Below are 19,820 nucleotides of genomic sequence, written 5' to 3' on the forward strand. Positions count from 1 at the left end.
CACCACTATTGAATATACTAGAAAAAGGAACATAATGTGAACCATGTACAACTCTGGCTGGTTTCTGAACAATTCTTTTGTAAACGGTAACTTTTTACCTACTCTGGGAGACAGTTACCCAACATGACTCCCCCTCTGCAAGACATCAGGACATTTGTAATCAATCTGCTTAGTGAGCGGGAAGGTGGCGCTACAGCATACCTGTTATGAGTTACATAATAACCAATATAAGCCATTTAATTGCTACTACAAAATGGTTTGCTCAATGGATGACAAACACTCCTGAGGCTCAGGTCCTTATGCCTTTTCCATAGGGTATGTCCCTCTAATTTTTGAAGATTGCCCCACTAATTTGTAAAGATTTGGCCACTTTATGACAGAAAACGTCCAGATGATTAGGAGAAGCAAGCAACACACATGAAAGAAGTAGGGTAGCTTGGGTCAAGGTGGTGGTGCATGCTCATAATTCCACCATTTTGTAGATTCGGACAAAAAGATGGTTAGCTGGAAGCCAGCCTGGTCTACATAGTGAGACCATGAAAAACAAATAAGTAGGTGGCATAGCGTGAGAAGCTGAGTGAGAGGCTTTCTGCTGCTGCTGGAAGTGGCCAGTTTGTAAGGAAAAATCTGAGTCAAACACACTGGAGGTCACTTAGCATCTGGTCCTAGTATATCTGGGACTGACATGTCATTAATTATATATCAATGTTACAATTATTAGCAAAACAGTAAAGGCTGGACTCAGTGATGTGCACACTTACAGTCTCAAGGCTGGGAAGCAGATGGTGTCGCTAAGACTCACTAGCTAGCCAGCCTAGTTTACTTGAAGAGTCGGAGGCCAGGGAGAGACCTCCCCAAATAATAAGGTGAAGGTGTCTGAGGAATAATAGCTAATGGCATCTTCTGGCTTCCACATGCACTTACACCCATGCACACTTGGGGCAAGGGGTGATAATGAGAGGTACAAAAAAAAAAAAAAAACCCAATGATGTTGTGATGGGCCACTTCCTTCAGGGTAGTTTTAAGATAATGATGTCAGGAGGAAGGGATAAAGATAAATGGCAGTGTGTGTGAAGAAATAGGGTCAAGAAGAGAAGCCATTCTCAAAGCATGGGAGGAAGGTAGGTGTAGGTTTGTCTCTATTATCTTGTATCTAGACAAGAGTCAATATTGGGAAAGCAAAATACAGTTTCATTTTCAGAGAGTTTAGTAAGGCTGATGTTCTTGCTCTCTTAATTCTGTCAACATTTTCTATTTTTTCAGACAATGGGAATGAAAAGATGGTAAGAACTAGGGTCTCTTTTGGGCTAGTGTTCAACTATAAGTGAGTATATACCATGTGAGTCTTTCTGCTTCTGGATTAACTCACTCATTATGATCATTTCTAGTTCCATCCATTTGCTCACAATTTCAGGATTTCCTTGTTTTTAATAGCTAAGTAGTATTCCATCATGTAAATGAACCACAGTTTCTTTATCTATTCTTTGGCAGAGGGACATTTAGGTTGTTTCCAGGTTCTGGCTATTATGAATAAGGCTGCTATGAACATGGTTGAGCATATGTCCTTATTGTGTGGTGGAGCATCTTCTGGGTATATTCCAAGGAGATTGGGATATATGCGGAGACTTCCTAATGGTACTCTAGGTGAGAGAAGTATGGGAGAATGGGGAAATAGAAGGGTCCAGAGGGTCCTAGAAAGCTATAAGAAGAACATCACGATGGGCAGATCTGGACCCAGGGGGGGTCTGCTCAAACTACTGCACTAACCAAGGACAATACATGCAGTAAACATTGAACCTCTACTCAGATCTAGCCAATAGACAGGACATCATCTACAGTTGTGTGAAGAGCAGGGACTGACTTTGACATGAACTCTGGTGCCCCATATTTGACCACTTCCCCTTGGTGGGGAGGCCTGGTGACACTCCAAGAAAGGATAAGCAGGCTACCAAGATGAGAGTTGATAGGCTGTGACCATATGGTGGGGGAGGAGGTCCCCTTCTGTCACAGACCTAGGGGAGGGGAATAGAGTGAAAGAGGGAAGGAAGGATGAGGAATGAGAGGAGACAAGCAAGGAGATAACAATTGAGATGTAATCTGAATAAATTAATAATAATAAAAAAGAACTGAGGTCTCTGACAAGTGCTCAGAGACAGGACAAAGGCACCTAGGAGCATGTCTCCATAGTTATCAAACTGGAGTGCCAACAAGTCCTTGGCTGTGCTCACCTTAACCTGGGGTTCTGCACCTGCAGATTCAGCTGCAACCTACTGAATCTGTATGTTAAATAATAATGTCTGCATTGAATGCACACAGAATTTTACAGTATATTGTAAGTGATCAGGAGCTGATCCAAACTGTGGGAGGACACAAGCAGGTTAGATGAGGTAACATCCTTTCATGGAATTGAGTGTTTATGGATCTTGCTCTCCACTGGGGTCTTGGACACAGCTCCCCAGATACTGTGGGATAATTTTAGCCATGACACATGTTCTGCCAGGCATTTGTTTGCAAGATTGTTCTTCAAGACCATGGACGCTGGCATAGTAGACCATAAACCAGGCTCAGTGGAAATGGACAAGGGCCGCAATCTTCTGAAGGACGCTCTGATTTCAGTGCTTTGTTTGATTACACAGGGTGGGCCCTGCTGTTTTCTGCCTCACAGACAAGCATGGGGTGGGGCTGGGGGGTGTGGAGGGGCCATCGTTAAGGAGCCCAAGTTCCAGATCAAGCGGCACTCCTTGGCGGGAAGCCTTGTACCTTACAATACAGGCAAAAGGGGGAAGGTTCCAGAAGTGAAGCAAGAACTAACGATCAAAACACTGCAGATGGCATTGGTGTCAAATGATAAGGGGACTGTACCCAGGAGAGGAGCCAGGGCAGCAATGAAGAGAGACTGTAGGGGAGAGAGACCGAGGGAGGGTGCGGGACCCGGTGGCCACAAGTCTCACGGCACCAATGATATTGTAAGGATGTGTGAACAGCACAAGGCTGGAGGCTACAGTGTGTGAAGACATGTATGGGGGTCAGGGTGGGGCTCCAGCTGTATTTTCTCAGTGTGAATGTGTAGTCTTTTCTTATGCCAGCTTCTTCTGGTGGTAACAAACACAAGCTGATCCCAGGAGGGGAAGTTCAGCATGCCTCATCATCATCACCACCATCATCATCATCATTATTATTACTATTATTAACAGGGTTTCTCTGTGTAGCCTTGGTGGTCCTGGACTTGCTTAGTAGACCAGGGTGGCCTCGAACTCACAATGATCTGCCTGTCTCTGCCTCCCTGAGTGCTGGGATCACAGGTGTGCGCCACCGCTCCCAGCCAGTATTCTTTATAAAATCTCTAAGAGTTAGAGAGATAAGGGGAGTGGCCTAACTCAGAGCAAAGGGAGAGGAAACTAACATGTAAATGAGCTACTCACTCCTAGCCTCACTTCCTGCAGAATACCACACTACCATAAGCAAGGCAGCCTGGTAGTTGAGCTATTCAGGAACAGAAGAAATCAGTACCAACAACCAACCAGTATGAGCAACCAAGAATCAAGCCACTAACTAACTAACCAGCCTAAAGTGTTCGCAAATCAATAACCCCCTCTGTTTCTGCTCCACACCTGGCAGCCAGGAGTTCTCCCAGGAACATCTCGACTTTATGGATTTCGTGTTTCTTCTCTGGAATATGCTGTTTCCTCTCCCCCAAGTTTTCCGTGTTCAGCCTTTCCTCCATCTCATGGATCCATAAGCTCAGCTTTCTGTGCTGGTCCTCAAAGCTAGAGGAGAAACAAACATCTCAGAAAGCTCTCAATGTGTCTGCTACTGTCCCAACAGCTGAGGTCACAACCTCTTCTTTGAGGCAACTAAGGCCACATGAATTTTCAACTTATACAGAGAATTCAACAAGAAGCTTGCTTAACTGGTCGATGGTCACAAGGAAGACAGCCTGATCCTATGGATGTCCTTTCTCCCTGTACCATGGAGTTCGCTCTCCAGTGTTAAATCCTCTTCCACTGGTGTGTGTGTGTGTGTGTGTGTGTGTGTGTGTGTGTGTGTGTGTAACTGACTGGACTCTTGATCCATGAAATTCAATAGCTGTTTTCTACCAAGACTATCCCAGTAAACATGGATACAAAGGAAAAGATATTGGCTATTGTACCCTGAGTAAGCCAAATTGACTAAAATGGCATGTAGCCAGGTCATTTATGATTACCCATGGATATAATTCCTTGGCTTTTTTTCCCCTACATTGGAAATAAAGCCAAATGAGACTTTCAAAGGTAGTCATCAATTATTATTAGAAATAACCTGTTCTTAAGGCAGGTCAACATTCACTATAATTCAACCTCACGGTTCAAATACTGTTTGTGGCTTCACATGAGCTGTTCCACTATGTGTTTGAAAAGCCCTCCTCTGTGTGATGAAACCAACCCACATTTATTACAATAACCTACCTGCCAAGCTCTGCAGCACAGTCCTGGAGAGCCTGCTTATCTTTAAGGCATCGTTTCAGGAAAGCTTGGAACTCTTCATTGGCTTTTGTGATCTGCTCCTGGATGCTGCTAACGACTTGCTTGGGCAGATGTGCGTACAAAGTTTGTCCTTCCTGAGTCACCGCATCCAGCTTGTGCTGCCCATCACTGACTGAATCCAGGACACCCTGGAAGCCAAGGCAATACAGATATCTGCTGTTATAAATGAGATTCTTCATTACAGCACTGAGCTGAGACAATAAAGTGAGCAGGGAAGCAAAGCATAGTCCAGAGGGAAAAAGTCTAAAGAGGCTAGATTGAGAAGGATGGACGCAGCTGGATAAAACTGAGGGTCCTCCCTGAGGCAGTGCAAGACAGGGAAGCAACAGGAACTGGGGAGAAATGGAAAACAGTAAGCTGGATAAGAGGCAGTTCCCACCAGGGCCCCATTTTCAAGTGTTTTCCTGTTCTTAATGCTCCAGTCTCCCGGCTCAGCTCCCATTTCCTCAAGTGGTTAGTGCAACAGATCTCTAACCAGACAGCGCTCTGTCTCTTCCTCCTCATCTCTGGTCTATTCTACACGAAGACCAGTCCTCAGGACAGGACCTTCCTGGCCCTGCACGCACCTCTTCTTTGGAAGATCTGTGCCCAGCCTTCCACAAAACAAGGGGAACTCAGAACTCAATGCTGATAATGTCTCCCTTGAATTCCAGAATGTTCCTTCAACTGTCATCTGGACATTTCTGTGTGGAATTCCACAATGTGGAGGACAGTTCTATGTTTGAATTTACCATCCCTCTGCAAAACCAGCCCTGTGCATGAACCAATAACCTGACTCCCAGTACAGTGGGTTACTGACAGTATTTTATGATCCAAGGGGCCATACAATTCTCCTGTACCTTAATGGGGAATTTTGGGGGATAGTTGTTTTATGGAGTATTGGCTAGCCTTAACTTAAGAGCCTCTTGTGTTGGCATCGTGGGTGCTGAGGTCACAGACTTGTACCACCACAATGGGCCCCATTGATTTAAAAAAGTAAATAAACATTGGCTTTTACAATACTTATCATTGTGCTGTATTCAGATAAGTAGCTATGAATAATTGACCAAAATCTCACTTGATTCTATCTTCTGAAAGCTCATCTTGACTTCTGCTTTAAAATAGCTGTCTTCCTGTATGCATATATTTTCCTTCATTAGTCCAACTCAAATAGCCTGTAATAGCCATTATTCTGATTTGAAAATATTTTCAAACTTAGACCACGAATTAAAAAAATAGGAAAAGAGAACAAGGCAATTTTTCCTTTTAAAAATAGACAATAAAAAAACTCCTAAAAGTTGCTAAATAGTGCTGGAAAAATACGTTTTTTTTTTCTGCGACAACAATTAAAATAAAGTTTTACTTTGAATGACTTTTACAGGATTGTCAGGTGGTTAAAAACACAAGAAGATGGATCTAGACAGTTTCTAGCTTGCTTTTGTTTTATCTATGACTTCTCTTGTTGCTTAACCCGGTCCAACTCAACAGCCCAACTCCATGATGGGAAGGAAAAGAGATGGACCAAAATAAGAAGGTTCAGGAAAAGAAACAGTCAAGGTCTGGCTCAAGGAAGTGTTTGGGAGAAGGAACGGTGTAATCAGCACCACAGCATCCATATCAGCACCACAGCATCCACATCAGCACCACAGCATCCATATCAGCACCACAGCATCCATATCAGCACCACAGCATCCACATCAGCACCACAACATCCATATCAGCACCACAGCATCCACATCAGCACCACAGCATCCACATCAGCACCACAGCATCCATATCAGCACCATAGCATCCATATCAGCACCACAGCATCCACATCAGCACCACAGCATCCATATCAGCACCACAGCATCCACATCAGCACCACAGCATCCACATCAGCATCACAGCATCCACATCAGCACCACAGCATCCATATCAGCACCACAGCATCCACATCAGCACCACAACATCCATACCAGCACCACAGCATCCATATCAGCACCACAGCATCCATATCAGCACCACAACATCCACATCAGCACCACAACATCCATATCAGCACCACAGCATCCACATCAGCACCACAGCATCCACATCAGCACCACAACATCCATACCAGCACCACAGCATACATCTAAGGACCACAACATCTGTACCTGAAGATCGTGGAGCTTGGCTTCTAGAACTTGGCTGTCACCAGTTAGATCAGACGATTTTCTGGCTGCTTCTTTTGCTCCTAAAAACCATTCTTGGAATTCTTGCATAGAACCTTTTGAAAATAATGAAAAGCAGAGATAAATCCAAAATGCTGAGTAGGCTCCCTGGACTTTTACAATGAATTATTTCTCTATTCCATCCCTTTCCATCTTGCTTTGTAAAACACTCCAAAAAGAAAATAATATGGAAAGTGGTATAATGTGATCTGCAGCCAGGCATATTTATGGTGGAATGGAGAAGTTACCTCTAAGAGACTGAAAAGTAACAGAGTGACTGGAATGCTTGACTTCCCACTATGTTCCTTTATTTTGGGAAAGAGTTTATAAGAATGCCAGGAACAACATTCTCAGGAGTGTTAAAGACACGTGTGCACATGTGCATATGTGGGTATGTGCACATGTATGCATGTGTGTGGAAGCCAGAAGTCTACCACAGCTGTTTCCCTCTCTTTCTCTCTGACTTTATTTTGTATGATAGAGTCCATCAGTGAATGTGTACTTCATAGACTCAGCCAGAGGGCTGTCTAGGGTTCTCCAGGGATCCACCCAGCACTGAGAAAAGAGACACATGCCACCAGAGTCAGCTTTTGATACAGAGGCAGGGGCTCCCTACTGGGCTGGCTCCCCAGCCCTGAACAGCCCTCTCCCAACCCTGAAAGACTGGCTTTCCTCAAGGCCTTGGCATGAACCACTGACTTAGAAAGCCACTATGTTCCCACAGAATGGAACATGGCTTCTCAGAAGCAAAGATGGGAAGTGGGAAGTTTCTGGACCATATGGCTGCCATTGCTATGGCTTCTTCTAGCATCCAAGTTTATGGCAACAATCCATCCTAGCATGACAAAGTGTCTCTAGCTGTTTGGGTAACAGCTGCTGACTGCGTGAACGGAGGTAGTTCTTCACATGCATAAGCTACTATGTAGAAGATCCAGATAAAATTAAGAATCATCAAGCCGGGAGTGGTGGCACATGCCTTTAATTCCAGCACTTGGGAGCCAGAGGCAGGTGGGTTGCTGTGAGTTCAAGGCCAGCCTGGTGTAAAACGCAAGTCTAGGACAGCCAGGGCTACACAAAGAAACCCTGTCTCAAAAGAAAAAAACCCAAAATAAATAAATAAATAAATAAATTCAGAATAATCAAAATGGGTATACTCCTGGTTTCACAAGGAGAAAGGGGGAACATTCTCTGAAAGGTTAGAGCATCTGGAATAGAATTTTTGTTACCCAAATCTCAGAGCATAAATGAATTTAAGTCTGATGGAAGGTTTGTTCAAACTTTTGCTGGCAGGTTCTAGCAGCATTTGGTCCAAATCCCTTCTCATAAACAGATGATTCAGACTAAAGCCCTTCAGCTCACCACTGAAGTGTTTTTCCAGAGAGTCCTGCACGCTGGCCTGGGTTTGGGAGCATAGCTGGCTTGTGGCTTCATGTTTCTTTATTAGCCCAGTCATTGCCCGGCCCAGGCTCTCCAACTCCACTGAGTGGTACTTCCGGCACAGACTGTTGAGATTTTCTTGGGTGGAGCTGATGTTGTTTTGTTGACTTTGAAGTTCTTTTTGTATGTCCTACATGATGAAAGGACACTGTAAATATACTGTGACGGATGCTCTTTCTGTTCAAGAGCTATACAATAATTATTGGACTCTGGTATGGATTTAGGATCTGAAATGAACAGTGTTGAAATTTCCCGAGTTGTATATACCTGTGGGTGGGGTTTTAAAGCTTCTTCTATATGGTGAGCCACTGTACCCATGAAATCTTATCAGGGTGGTCCCCTAAGCAAGATATGGACAATGAAATGACTGCACCAGTTGCCATCTCGTCATGGGTGGAAGGACTCTCACGAGGCCTCACCCCTAGACAAAGAGCTACAGGAAGTCAATGGCTGCTAAGAGAAGGAGAAACAACTCTCTATGGGGACAGGTTAGCCAGTCTCAGGTAGTTAGCTCTAAACACATGTATATATGATCAACACTAAACAGACTCAGTAGGTCACACACACACACACACACACACACACACACACACACACACACACATCAATAATAATTAAAGATGTCATGAATTTGAGAGGAAATGGGGGACACAGAAGCAGTAGAGGAGATTAGAATAGAAATTATGTAAATATAGCACAAGTAAAATCTCAAAAGTAATAAAAATAAATATTAGGAAATTGAAAAGAATTTGTATAATAGGCAAAATAACAAATTTTATAGACTATCTATATTCTATCTTTGCGTATGTGTGTGTGTGTGTGTGTGTGTGGGTGGGTGTTCCTGTGTATGCATGCAATGTATATGTATACATGTAGCGTTTAGAGGACAGCCACCAGGATCTTTCTGTCTTGATTTTGAGACAGGATCTTTCCCTGGACTGGTGCTCTCTGACTTACCTAGGCTGACTGAGTCACAGGGGTTTATCCGTCTACAACCAGCACTAAGATTGCAAGATTACAAGTTTGAGTCTCTCTCTCTCTCTCTCTCTCTCTCTCTCTCTCTCTCTCTCTCTCTCTCCCTCCCTCCCTCCCTCCCTCCCTCCTTCCCTCCCTCCCTTTCCCTCCTGTGTCCTTCTCTCTCTAAAGACAGTTTGGGTCCCCATGCTTGTCCAGCAGGCAGGTTACCAACTGAGCTGTCTCACAGTCCCTTGGGAACAAAAAGCTATTGGAAAGTAGTTGGAATCTGGGCTACAGTCTGTGATCTCGAACAAACTTAGCAGGTTGTCATAGTTGCTCAGCTACGACCTTGAGTTCAAGTTCTACATTAGGAACTAGTGCAGCTCACAGTGGTCGGTGGGTCACTGCGTGCTTTTGTGTAGGGATCAGAGGCCATGTGGACACACCAGCAGTTGATTTAAAGCCCTGCGACCTTGGCTGCACTGTAGTATAAAACTATGCTAAGGAAGAAGAGTGGCCAGGGCTGGAAAGCTGGCTCAGTGGCTAAAAGTTTATGCTACTTTCACAGAGAACCCAAACTGGTTCCCAACACCGAGGTTGGGAGGCTCACAACCACCTTTAACTCCTGCTCCAAACCCTCTTCTGCACCATATGGGCACCTGGACTCACATGTGAAAGCACACACACACACACACACACACACATACACACACACACACACACACACACACACACACACACGATGAAAGAAAGAGATCTTTTTTTGAAAGGACAATGTTAAAAAGTGAATACAATATGGATACTCAACAAATGGTTGAGCGGAACTGTCATCTGTTAAAGAGAGGCCAAAGGATGATTTCTTCACTTAAAAAAAATTACAGCATTCTATAGATGAATTAAGCACAAAGATAATTAAGTGGTGAAAAACTACTTGAGGTTCAAGCTTAAAAACTGATACAAAGTCAAACAAGCTTTCCACAGGCTTCACCCTTTTACAAAAAGAAATATATATATATACACACATTTTCGACATTGTTCTTTTGAAAAAGATCTCTTTCCCTCTTCCTGTGTGTGTATATGTATATATCATGTAATATATATACACTATGTACATATACAAAAATAGATACTATATACATAACACATACCATATAAATACAAATATATACACACATATATGCATAGCTGGCAGGTAGGGCCTACAGCAGTGTATGCTGTCTACCCATCTTTCACTTCTTCATGCTTGCATTTAGTTCTCAGGCCACTTTCTCTTCTTTGCCTAATATTATGAGTTAGTCTGGGTGTTAATACTTGAAATGTGGGCAACTGAAAGCAGACGTTATATCTTTATCATAACTACAAAATAGGAGAACGGACATAGACTTCAAGTGGAAATGATGAAAGCTAGTTTTCGACCTACCTTGACTTTCTTCAGCCCTTCACAAGTCCCGGTTTGGGCGCATCTGGTCAGTGATTCCTCCACATTGGTCAGCCACGTTGTTATGTCCTTGACAAATCTCTCCACTTGGGCGCTTTGAGTAGTGAAATCCTTCAGGGTTCCCTTGGCTTCCTCGGTGACTTCTTTGGCGTGCTCGAGCATCTGCCGTAAGTCTGCTTCTATAAACTGAATACAAAGCTCGGTTTCGTGAAGACCTGGAAGGACTAAGAGCACACTCACTCGCTAGGAATTCTATTTACGTGTGACTCCATCACGAACAAGGTCGGCTTGCCAGGGAAGCCATTCCAATACTAACAGTTTTTCTCAGGACGGGAAAGCAGGGAGTGTGGGCTGCCAAGAGTAGCGTGTGAAGGGAAAGAGCAGGGCTGCAGCTAGCCCTTCACCTGAATGGAGTGTGGTTTTGATGGAGGTTCCAGGGAAGACGAAACGGTATCCTAAAAGAAAAGCTGGACCAGAAGCCTGCTGCTGAGTCTCCACAAGGGACGCTCACTCACACAGCCATGCCTGGAAGTGGCTCTGACTGGGGAAAAACCCATCATAGGATTCAACGGCGGAGCAATTCTATCCTGTTAGATGTGTGGTACAGCTATTTGTTTTCTTCTGGGATGAGGTATTTCAGGAAAGTTGTTTTTTGTGGCTCTTGAGTTAATAAAGAGACGTAATAACTACTCTAAGCCAAAAGATAGGTCTCAATCCCACAACGCAAAGATCAGTGCTGTTTGGCAAAAGCATCAAACATAAAGGCTTGCTGTGTTTTTTAACTCCTAGCTCAGAGCAGCTGTGAGCCACTAGCTGAGAGCCTCTTTTCTTCTTGCTTTGCTGTTGCTGTGCTCTTCCATCCCTGCTTGGCACAGCTGGAGCCTCTACAGACCTGGACTGGCTGGAGGTGGGAGAGGGGCTCTGAACTGCAGACTCACGGATGAGTGTGGGCTGCCTCTCACAGCCCCTGCTTTTCTCTCTCGGCTGTGGGTTTTTTTCGGAGAACGCTCTCACTGCTGACTCCCCAGCTGAAGGTTGCTGGATGAACGCATACACTCTGTACTGCCTCTTTACTCCGTCTTTTCTCAGGCCTCAGCATCTCTGAGTTTATCTTCCTAGGATGCCTTCTTAGTTAGGCCAGCTGTCCTCACACTGTGGGCTCTAAGGGTGGTCTCTACACTTCTAGGCTGAGGCCACATGCTGGCATTCACCCCCACCCCAGCTGCCACCACAAGAGCTGCTGACATGGCAGGCCACCCATACCAGCATTTACATCAGAAGTCAGCCAGCCAGCTTGGCAAGGGTCTAGAAACCAGATGCTAGTGGCTGCCAGCTGCAAGGGGCAAGTTATGCTGCCCTCGAAGTGGTGTCACAGAAATCCTTCTACCTATACCATACTTGAGGGCAGCGATTAAGCCCTATCTATCACCATACTTCCTTGGGGTGGGGGAGGGGGCAAGAGAGAGAAAAGCAAGGGGAGGTGCCGAGGAACAAATAGTTGCTTTCACACCAAATCCTTGCTGAGTCCTCACTGTGTAATAGCTTGTTTGCCCACAGATGTCCCACATATATGTGACAGTGGTCATCATCCCCTTTTGTCAGTTGTGAATAGGAATGTCGCTTCCTTTGCTTAAAGTGACATGTCCCACACTCCCATACATGTCTAAGATCAGTGCAAGACATGGCTAAGTCAGTTAAAGAGAGAATCAAAGACAGTGGTACAAGAAGAGAAAATACAGAGAAAATCCATGAATATAGCTTCTGAAAAAAAATATGGAAAGGTACCCTAGGGACCAGAGACCTCAGCCAGGAGCTAGTGAGGCTGTTGGCCAAAGCAGACCTACCACGGTGGGTGGGTCTAGCCAACCCAGCTCTTCCCTACCGGCCTGTCTCGATGTTCCTGGGACTGGGACAGGCCGTGAAGGGAAGGTAGCAGTCCTGACTCTATTCCCAGGCCCAGTTACTATGTAGACAAATTAGCATATTATTAGTAAGAACACATACACATTAAGGGGGGGGATTCTATTCATGTCTAAACAGAAAACGTATCAAGAAACAATCAGGTTGATAATGCATCCAAAATTTAGTAAGAATAGGACTACTCTTATTATGACGTTATAATGTTTAAATTGTAAATATATAATAAATATTAGCACCTAGAATCTCACTGGTGTTAATGTTTAACCCCTATATATGAAAAAGCCTACATTTGCCAGGAATTATGGTGATACACACACACACACACACACACACACACACACACACATTTTGGGAGCAAGGACGTATGTGATTGGCTCTCATGTGATATTTATTAGAAATATGTGCTTACCTGAAGGTCTGTTGGTGTTTCTGGATTTTTTGTTAGTTCTTTAAGATCGCTGATTTTGGAATGCAGTTCTTCCAATTTCAAGGCTTTGTTTTTAACTTCAGACTATGAAAGCAAAGACACAGGGAAAGGCATCACTAATCTAAAGATGGACAGGCTATGCTTGGCCTCTCATGCTGAGAGCTGTCACGATGCCAGCTTCAAGCAGTACTTAGAAAATCTGCTCCACTTCTTCACAAGCATGGAAAATGTTACCATTAAAGTTCACTGAATAAGAGGGGATATGAGGGGATTTCTTCCTCCCTAGCCTCCTTTACTGGAATAGAAGATCCCCTGGAAAAAATGAAACACTGACCAAAAGTGGTGAGTCAGTGAAGATGTTCACTAGGCCACAGTGTATTCATTAGCAGTATTATTACTAGTTACTATGGCAACAGTAAAGTCTTACAGAAACATGCTCACACAAATGCACACCAAACTGCCCAGCGACTGTCAACAGTACACAGAAGACACACTTCAAACAAATATTTACAGGATCTTGAAGCAGAAATCATTTTGACATGTTATAGGTTACCTCCCCCACCCTTTTTTTTGAATCAACAATTAACACACAAAAGAATATCAAACCAAAAACCCTCATTGAGTAAAGATGCTTATAAATGTCATAGTTTCAAGTCACAAAAGAGGGATCAAAGAGCCCTCTCGGCTTGAAAAACAGAATTTAGTGTTTTGTGATCACAGAGCCTCCAATGGCCTGAGCCCAGGATGCAGTTCACTGTGACAATGTGGAACTCACTGCCTGGCTGGGTGGCCTTTTACAGAAGCAGCTAGCAGTTAGGGAAGTCACCGCTGAGCTACACTCATTTGGGGCAGGTGGGAAGAGAGGCCCAGCGGTATGAAGGACAGCGCCAGGTACTGGGTTGGTTCCAGTGTACTGATTCACTAACTGGCATGTCACAAGGTCAGCGACAAAAAGCCCATCTCAGAGAGACTGGGTTAAGTGAAAAATGTCCCCAAATGCTCCTGTGTTGGAAGGCTTGCTGGCCACTTGGTGGCGCTGCTTGGAAAAGTCATAGATGCTTTAGGAGGGAAGCCTTGCCAGAGGGTGGGGTGCCAACGGGTCGGACTTCGAGGGTTTATACCCTAGCCCTACTTTCAGATTTGTCTCTACTTCCTATGTGGAGATGAAATGTGCTTGGCCAGCCTCACACTCCTGCTGTGTGGAGATGAATGTGGGCGGCCAGCCTCACACATGCTCTTCTTGCCATGATGCACTGAGGGTAAACCCCTTCTCTCCAAAGCTGATTTCTGTCAGGGTATTTTATCACAGCAACAGAAAAGTCACTAATACAAGCCACAGACTAAGAAATAATTTTTTAAAAAAATGTTCAACTAGAGCCTAATATATGTTTTAAATCAAAAGCTGAAGAAGTTAGGTGACTTTTGTCATGGTCATCCATGTCTTGGAAAGACAGCATGGACTTAGGAATACCCATTTTTTTTCTCTTGTTTTATATAAAGATGTATCCCTACCTCTAGGTGTACAGATTGTCAGTTACCTCAAATTCTTTTAGGAATTCCTCAGCTCTGAGGCTGTTGTTCAGGTCGCTGATGTTTTCAGCCAGCTGTGGAAGGGAGCTGTTGGACCAGCCTTCAATCTCATCTTTACTTGAAAGGACGTCATCCCAGATGGACAGGCTCACCCTCAACCTGTCCATGTTTTCTTCAATTCTCTCTGAGACCTGGCAAAGAAAATAGGAGCCGGGTCATGAAAATATGAGGTTCTGGGACCCTCACTCCGCCCAAAAATGCTTTCCTGGTAAGACAAATTATATTCTGACAAAATCTTAAAGTAATTATTGTACATTAATTGGTGTACCTTAAATGCTAACCAATATGAAGAGTGAATCCTTTGATGGGAAAGTCATTTGAATTCTGAGACATTCACTTTTCATTTATTTAAGTTGGGGTACTAATGACAAAGGGTATGTTAGGATGCATAGAAGTGTCCCTTGCTACATAAGAGAATAGAGTAATGAGCTCTCTCTCTCTCTGCAGGTTGGTCTTTTACTTTCTTTCTTTCTTTTTAAAAACTTATTTTATGTGTATGGCTGTTTTGCCAGCTTGTACATATGTGTACCTGATGTGTGCAGTGCCTGCAGAGGCCAGAAGAGGGTGTCGTGTATCCCCAGGGACTAGGGTTACAGATGGCAGTGAGCCGCTGTGTGAGTGCTGGGAATCAAACCTGGGCCTTCTTACACGAGCAGCCAGTGCTCTTGACCTCTGAGCCATCTCTCCAGCCCTGTGTTTATTCCCAGAGCATCATTAAAGGACGTTATTTGTTAAGCTATGATATGCCTGTGGGCGTTAATTAGACTTGAGCATACCTATGATGAAGAAAATATGCAGCATCTGGCCATGGGCTGCAGAATAATGGTGCAAGAGGTAAAAGCCACACCTTTAAACTACAAGCTTGATGCTCTTCAGTGCAAACTACAGTCTCTGCCACTGTAAGGTGCTACTTATTGTGATTTGATTTTCCATAGGAGGTGGATAAATTATCTGATTTTTGCTGATTTAACACCAACATTTGGAGATGGGAAACATTCTGAGTTGTAACTTATCATGCTTGGAGTTATTAAATAGAATTCCAGAAACCTGTCGATAGGTTTTGTCAACTATTACGTGAATGTCATTTCCTTCACTTTGGAGTTGACTCAGCTCTCTGGTTAATCCTTTGCCAGCTGGACTGAGGGACCTGTGCATAAGCCACTCAGGGACACCAGGGGGCGCGCTTACGTCCAGCCACTTGTCCAGGGTGCTCTCCATGTCTGTCTTGACCAAGCTGAAATCCCCGCTGTGGATTTTTTTCAGCTCGGATAGCAAATGTTTGCCTTTGGTGGTAAAACTATCCAGTTCTTTCTGTTTAGAATTCATCTCGTTCCTGGCAGTTTCATGCTGTGGACATAAGTGTTTCTTTAATTAATAAAACAACCAGTGGTAAGGATTTAAAAACATTTGCCTCTAAGAGATGCATTTTGTTCTGTTTCTTGCAGAAATTAACAATCATATGTATGTGCATATATATACACATATACGTATATATAAGCATATACAGACATATGTATATGTGTATGTATAATTTTTTATTAAAAAATTTAGGATACTAGTGCTCTTAAAAAACAGTTGAAGCTGTTAAGAGGAATTATTCACACTAAGTGTACTAACAGAAACAACTGTGCAGAAAATTGCGTGAAGAGTAAAATGCATGAGCAAGCATGGTAGACCACTTAAATAAAGGCACTTGCATTTTTACCTTGGAAAAAGCCCACTTAAGGTCCTCTTGGTCCTTTATTGTAGCTCTCATCGCAATAGTGTTGCTAGCATTTTCCAGAACTTTACACACTGCTGACTTCAAATTCTGATATTCTCTTATTAAGTCAATCAGTCCACAGCACTGACCCTGGCTGTAATGATTAAAGAAAACATCTCACTTACCACGCATCAGGATGGGGATGGGTGCGCTTGGGCTAGACCCAATGTACCATTGCACAAACGCATTCTGAGGCCGGCATGGGCACCAAGAGAAAACCATGCCCTCCCCCGTGGTTCCATAGTTCCCGATGCCAGGCTGCTACCAAGCACTGCACCGGAAGTACATGCCTCTTTTGCTGGACAGTCTGAGCACTGCCAGCTTCCGAGTGGAAACAGGAACCTCAGAGTTCCAGGTTCCGCTTCCCTCAGGAATGACTAAAGCACGTATAGCAAGGTCTGTGCACAAGACTCCCAATCTCACAGTGGGTATGGAAAAGAGTTTTTCAATCGTGTTACTCTTTTTAATGAGATTGCCAGTAGCAGATAGCAGTGGAAATTTGAAGTTCTGAAGCTGGCGGTGATATTGCAGTGTTACAGCCCTTCCGTTCAGCCACTGTACTAATGGCAGAGGGTGCAGGCAAACACCCACTGTGCCTGTTCGGTTTAAGGTCGGAAGGCAGGTCTGGCAGCTGCTTTGTGGTGACCTAGGCAGCTATGGCTGCCTAGCCAGAAGTCTAGTCCAGGAGACCTATAGTAAATCCTTCATGGAGAAGAGGAGCCCCTCTTTTTCCAGAATAAATGACAAGTTGCATACGATCTTTGATGAAATAGGTGGTGCACTCTCTTTATTTCATGTGAACCAGAGACTTATAAACCTTGGGCAGTGGGGAGGGGCTTTGAGGATGAATCCATCTGATTGGCTGAGGCTAGGATGCTGGCGATGCTTGATTCGCATGGGGAAAGATAGTGGGAGACAAGGTCATGTGACAGATCAGCTGCAACCTTGGGCCTGTGTCACGTGCTCCTGAGGCAGGCACAGAAAACAGTGAGAGCTTTGTCCCACCTCTTCCGTTCTCAGGATGAGATTGTAAGTCTCAAATGTGAAGAAATTTCTGGGGTTTGAACATGTTTCATCTCTGCAGTCCGTGCCACTTCTCCTGGAGGCACGGTCCAGGAGCCCCACACTCCCCACTTACATCAATACTGCTGTTAGTTAATACTCTGTCACATAAACTCCAACCTGCTCCCCAGCTCAATCTTACAGAAGTCGCTCAAATCTTTCAAGTTTTAAAATGGTTTTTCATGCGGCTTTAGGGTTTTTTGTTTTTGTTTTTGTGGTTTTTGTCTTTGTTTTTTTTTTTTTTTTTTTTTTCAATGCCATAATTAAGAGAGGAAGGTAGGAAGAAAAAAACAGCACGTAAAACAAAACAATGTTTATGTGATCTGGTTAAATTAAAAACATATGTTAACATGTTAACAGTCATGATACAAGGCATTCCTAATTTTGTTTCAAAGACCTTTGTATATGACTTAATGGGGTCTGAGGTTCACTTCTTTAAAGCAAAAATGAGTGGCCAAATTTCCCAGCATCCTTCATTGAAGAGAACCTCTCCATCAAGTTGCTTATGGGGCATCATCAAAAGTGAGTTGATTGTGAGTGAGTGAGTGCATTTCTCTATCTTATTTGTTCTCTTGCTCCATTTAATTATTCTTCAACAAACAAACAAACAAACAAACAAACAAAAAACCACCGTGACCCAGGTCATCAGGTCATGTGAATCCTACGATCCCTTTTAAAAAATTAAAAAAAAAAGTTATGTGTTGCTGTTAGTGTGTGAAGGACAGAGCAATGCATCTAAAAAAACAAAAACAAAAACAAAAACAAAAACACACACTATTTTTTGGGCCAGGCTCTCTCACTGAACCTGGCTCTTGGCTGAATGTCTGAAGTGTTAACATCACTAGCAGGGTCTAGAACACATAGACTGGCTGTTGAACATGAGCTTTAGTAAGCAACAGGCAATTCATAGTGTCACAAAATGAGTTGGAAACTTTGACTTACTTTTCGTGAATTAGTCTTTTAGTGTCATCCCAGGCCGCTTCTAAGTGGTTTAGCTCCTTATCCACTTCAGGTGCGATCGCCACATCCTTCTGGGCAATTTGTTTTGCTTTGTCTTTCAGCCAGCAGAGCTCGTGCCCGTGGGAGTTTAGCTCATCCTCCAGCTGGTTGAACACTCTCAACCTGTAAATTCAAATGGGAGTTTAGTGTTCATCTAGTGAAGCCGTGAACTGGTACTTCCTAGTTCTCACTCCACGAGCTCAGAAAGCACATAATTAACATGGCTAGCAAACCTTCCAGCACAGCAACTAATGTGTTATCAACTGATAAAGAGGCCTTTCAAAATGATTTTGCAAAATGACTGTATTTCAGAAAATGCTGAAAATCACCCTCACTATTTATTGTCAACCTTTTCTTGAACTTTCATCTCTTTTTTGATGGTAGAAGTCTTCTCAAAGAAGGCTAATCTTTAAGGCTAAGTAGGTGAATTCTTTTTGTTTGTTTTGGTTTTTTTGTTTTGTTTTGTTTTGTTTTGTTTTTGAGACAGGGTTTCTCTGTGTAGCCTTGGCTGTCCTGGACTCGTTTTGTAGACCAGGCTGGCCTTGAACTCACAGAGATCCGCCTGCCTCTGCCTCTGGAGTGCTTGGATCAAAGGCATGCACCGCCACCCCCACCCCTGGCGATTTCTTTTCCTTTTTCTTTTTTTCTTTTAAAGGTCATCACGGGAACTCTTTCTGAGCTCTGGGATCCAGGTCACATGAATAATTATACTTCAGCATCATAGTTGTTTCACCTAAAATCAAAAGACCTCCACCATAGCCTTATTGAAAAATCTACTTTTAAAACCTAAATTCCCTCTTCTAGTAAAAAAATTACTGTGAGAAAGCAATCCTGATTTTATGTCCCCCAATGTATAAGCATTTGCAGATCTACGTATGTGGACACTCAGGAGGCCCCTGACTCATTCATGCATACTGGTGTAGTGAGAATTGTGGTTTCTTTCAAAATCCAGTTATGTTATATGAATATGTTTTTGTTTTAACCCCAGGTGTGGGATATGGGGCAGCTTCAGTTTGCTCACAGCTGTTAGCTATGGTTGTCTCGTGCACTAGCAGGGACGTGACCTTTGCCAGCTGTGGATAATTTAATTCTGGGGACTCTGCCAGAGCCCAGAGAGGGACAGGGAGCTCCAAAGAAGAGGAAGAGGCTACTGTTGCCCCTTGCTCTTGGTTGCTGTTTTTGTGGTTTGTCAATTGGTCAAGAGCAAAGAAGAAGAGAGTGGACATCCGGACCAGGAAGCTCAAACTTGCCCCAAGGAACCCAGTGACCCTAGGCAGCAGGAAGTAATCTGAAGGTCGACGCCCTCTCTCCCCACTAACCTTCTGTCTCTCCTATTTGATGTTCGGGGGTTGGAAGGCTTTAGGATGGAAGAAGGGTTGGGAGGGAGGTAGAGATACAAGAAGCCAAATAAGATTTAAAAGCACACCTACATTTTGGTGCTATGCTGAAGAGTACAATATGCACTGGCCCATCTATTCCCCAAGTGGCTGCAGGCAAATGCTCCCATTCTCTGCACCCAGCAAACATTGGG

The 19,820-nt window shown here is 43.8% G+C and overlaps 1 protein-coding gene across 2 annotated transcripts in view; it reads right to left on the reverse strand.

The window, feature by feature from the left end:
* Nucleotides 1-19,820, reverse strand: part of Syne1 (spectrin repeat containing nuclear envelope protein 1) — a 454,246-nt gene that overhangs the window by 248,911 nt on the left and 185,515 nt on the right. For both annotated transcript variants that reach the window (XM_051164670.1, XM_051164671.1), the window contains 10 exons: nucleotides 18,233-18,412; nucleotides 16,172-16,322; nucleotides 15,655-15,813; nucleotides 14,415-14,597; nucleotides 12,859-12,960; nucleotides 10,512-10,715; nucleotides 8,057-8,264; nucleotides 6,641-6,753; nucleotides 4,446-4,651; nucleotides 3,612-3,767 (listed from right to left, as the gene is read on the reverse strand). In XM_051164670.1, coding sequence (XP_051020627.1) covers nucleotides 3,612-3,767; nucleotides 4,446-4,651; nucleotides 6,641-6,753; nucleotides 8,057-8,264; nucleotides 10,512-10,715; nucleotides 12,859-12,960; nucleotides 14,415-14,597; nucleotides 15,655-15,813; nucleotides 16,172-16,322; nucleotides 18,233-18,412 — 1,662 coding nt within the window. The remainder of the gene's footprint in view (nucleotides 1-3,611; nucleotides 3,768-4,445; nucleotides 4,652-6,640; nucleotides 6,754-8,056; nucleotides 8,265-10,511; nucleotides 10,716-12,858; nucleotides 12,961-14,414; nucleotides 14,598-15,654; nucleotides 15,814-16,171; nucleotides 16,323-18,232; nucleotides 18,413-19,820) is intronic.

This window comes from Acomys russatus, chromosome 21 (assembly GCF_903995435.1).
Source record: "Acomys russatus chromosome 21, mAcoRus1.1, whole genome shotgun sequence".
Taxonomy (NCBI): Eukaryota; Metazoa; Chordata; class Mammalia; order Rodentia; family Muridae; genus Acomys; species Acomys russatus.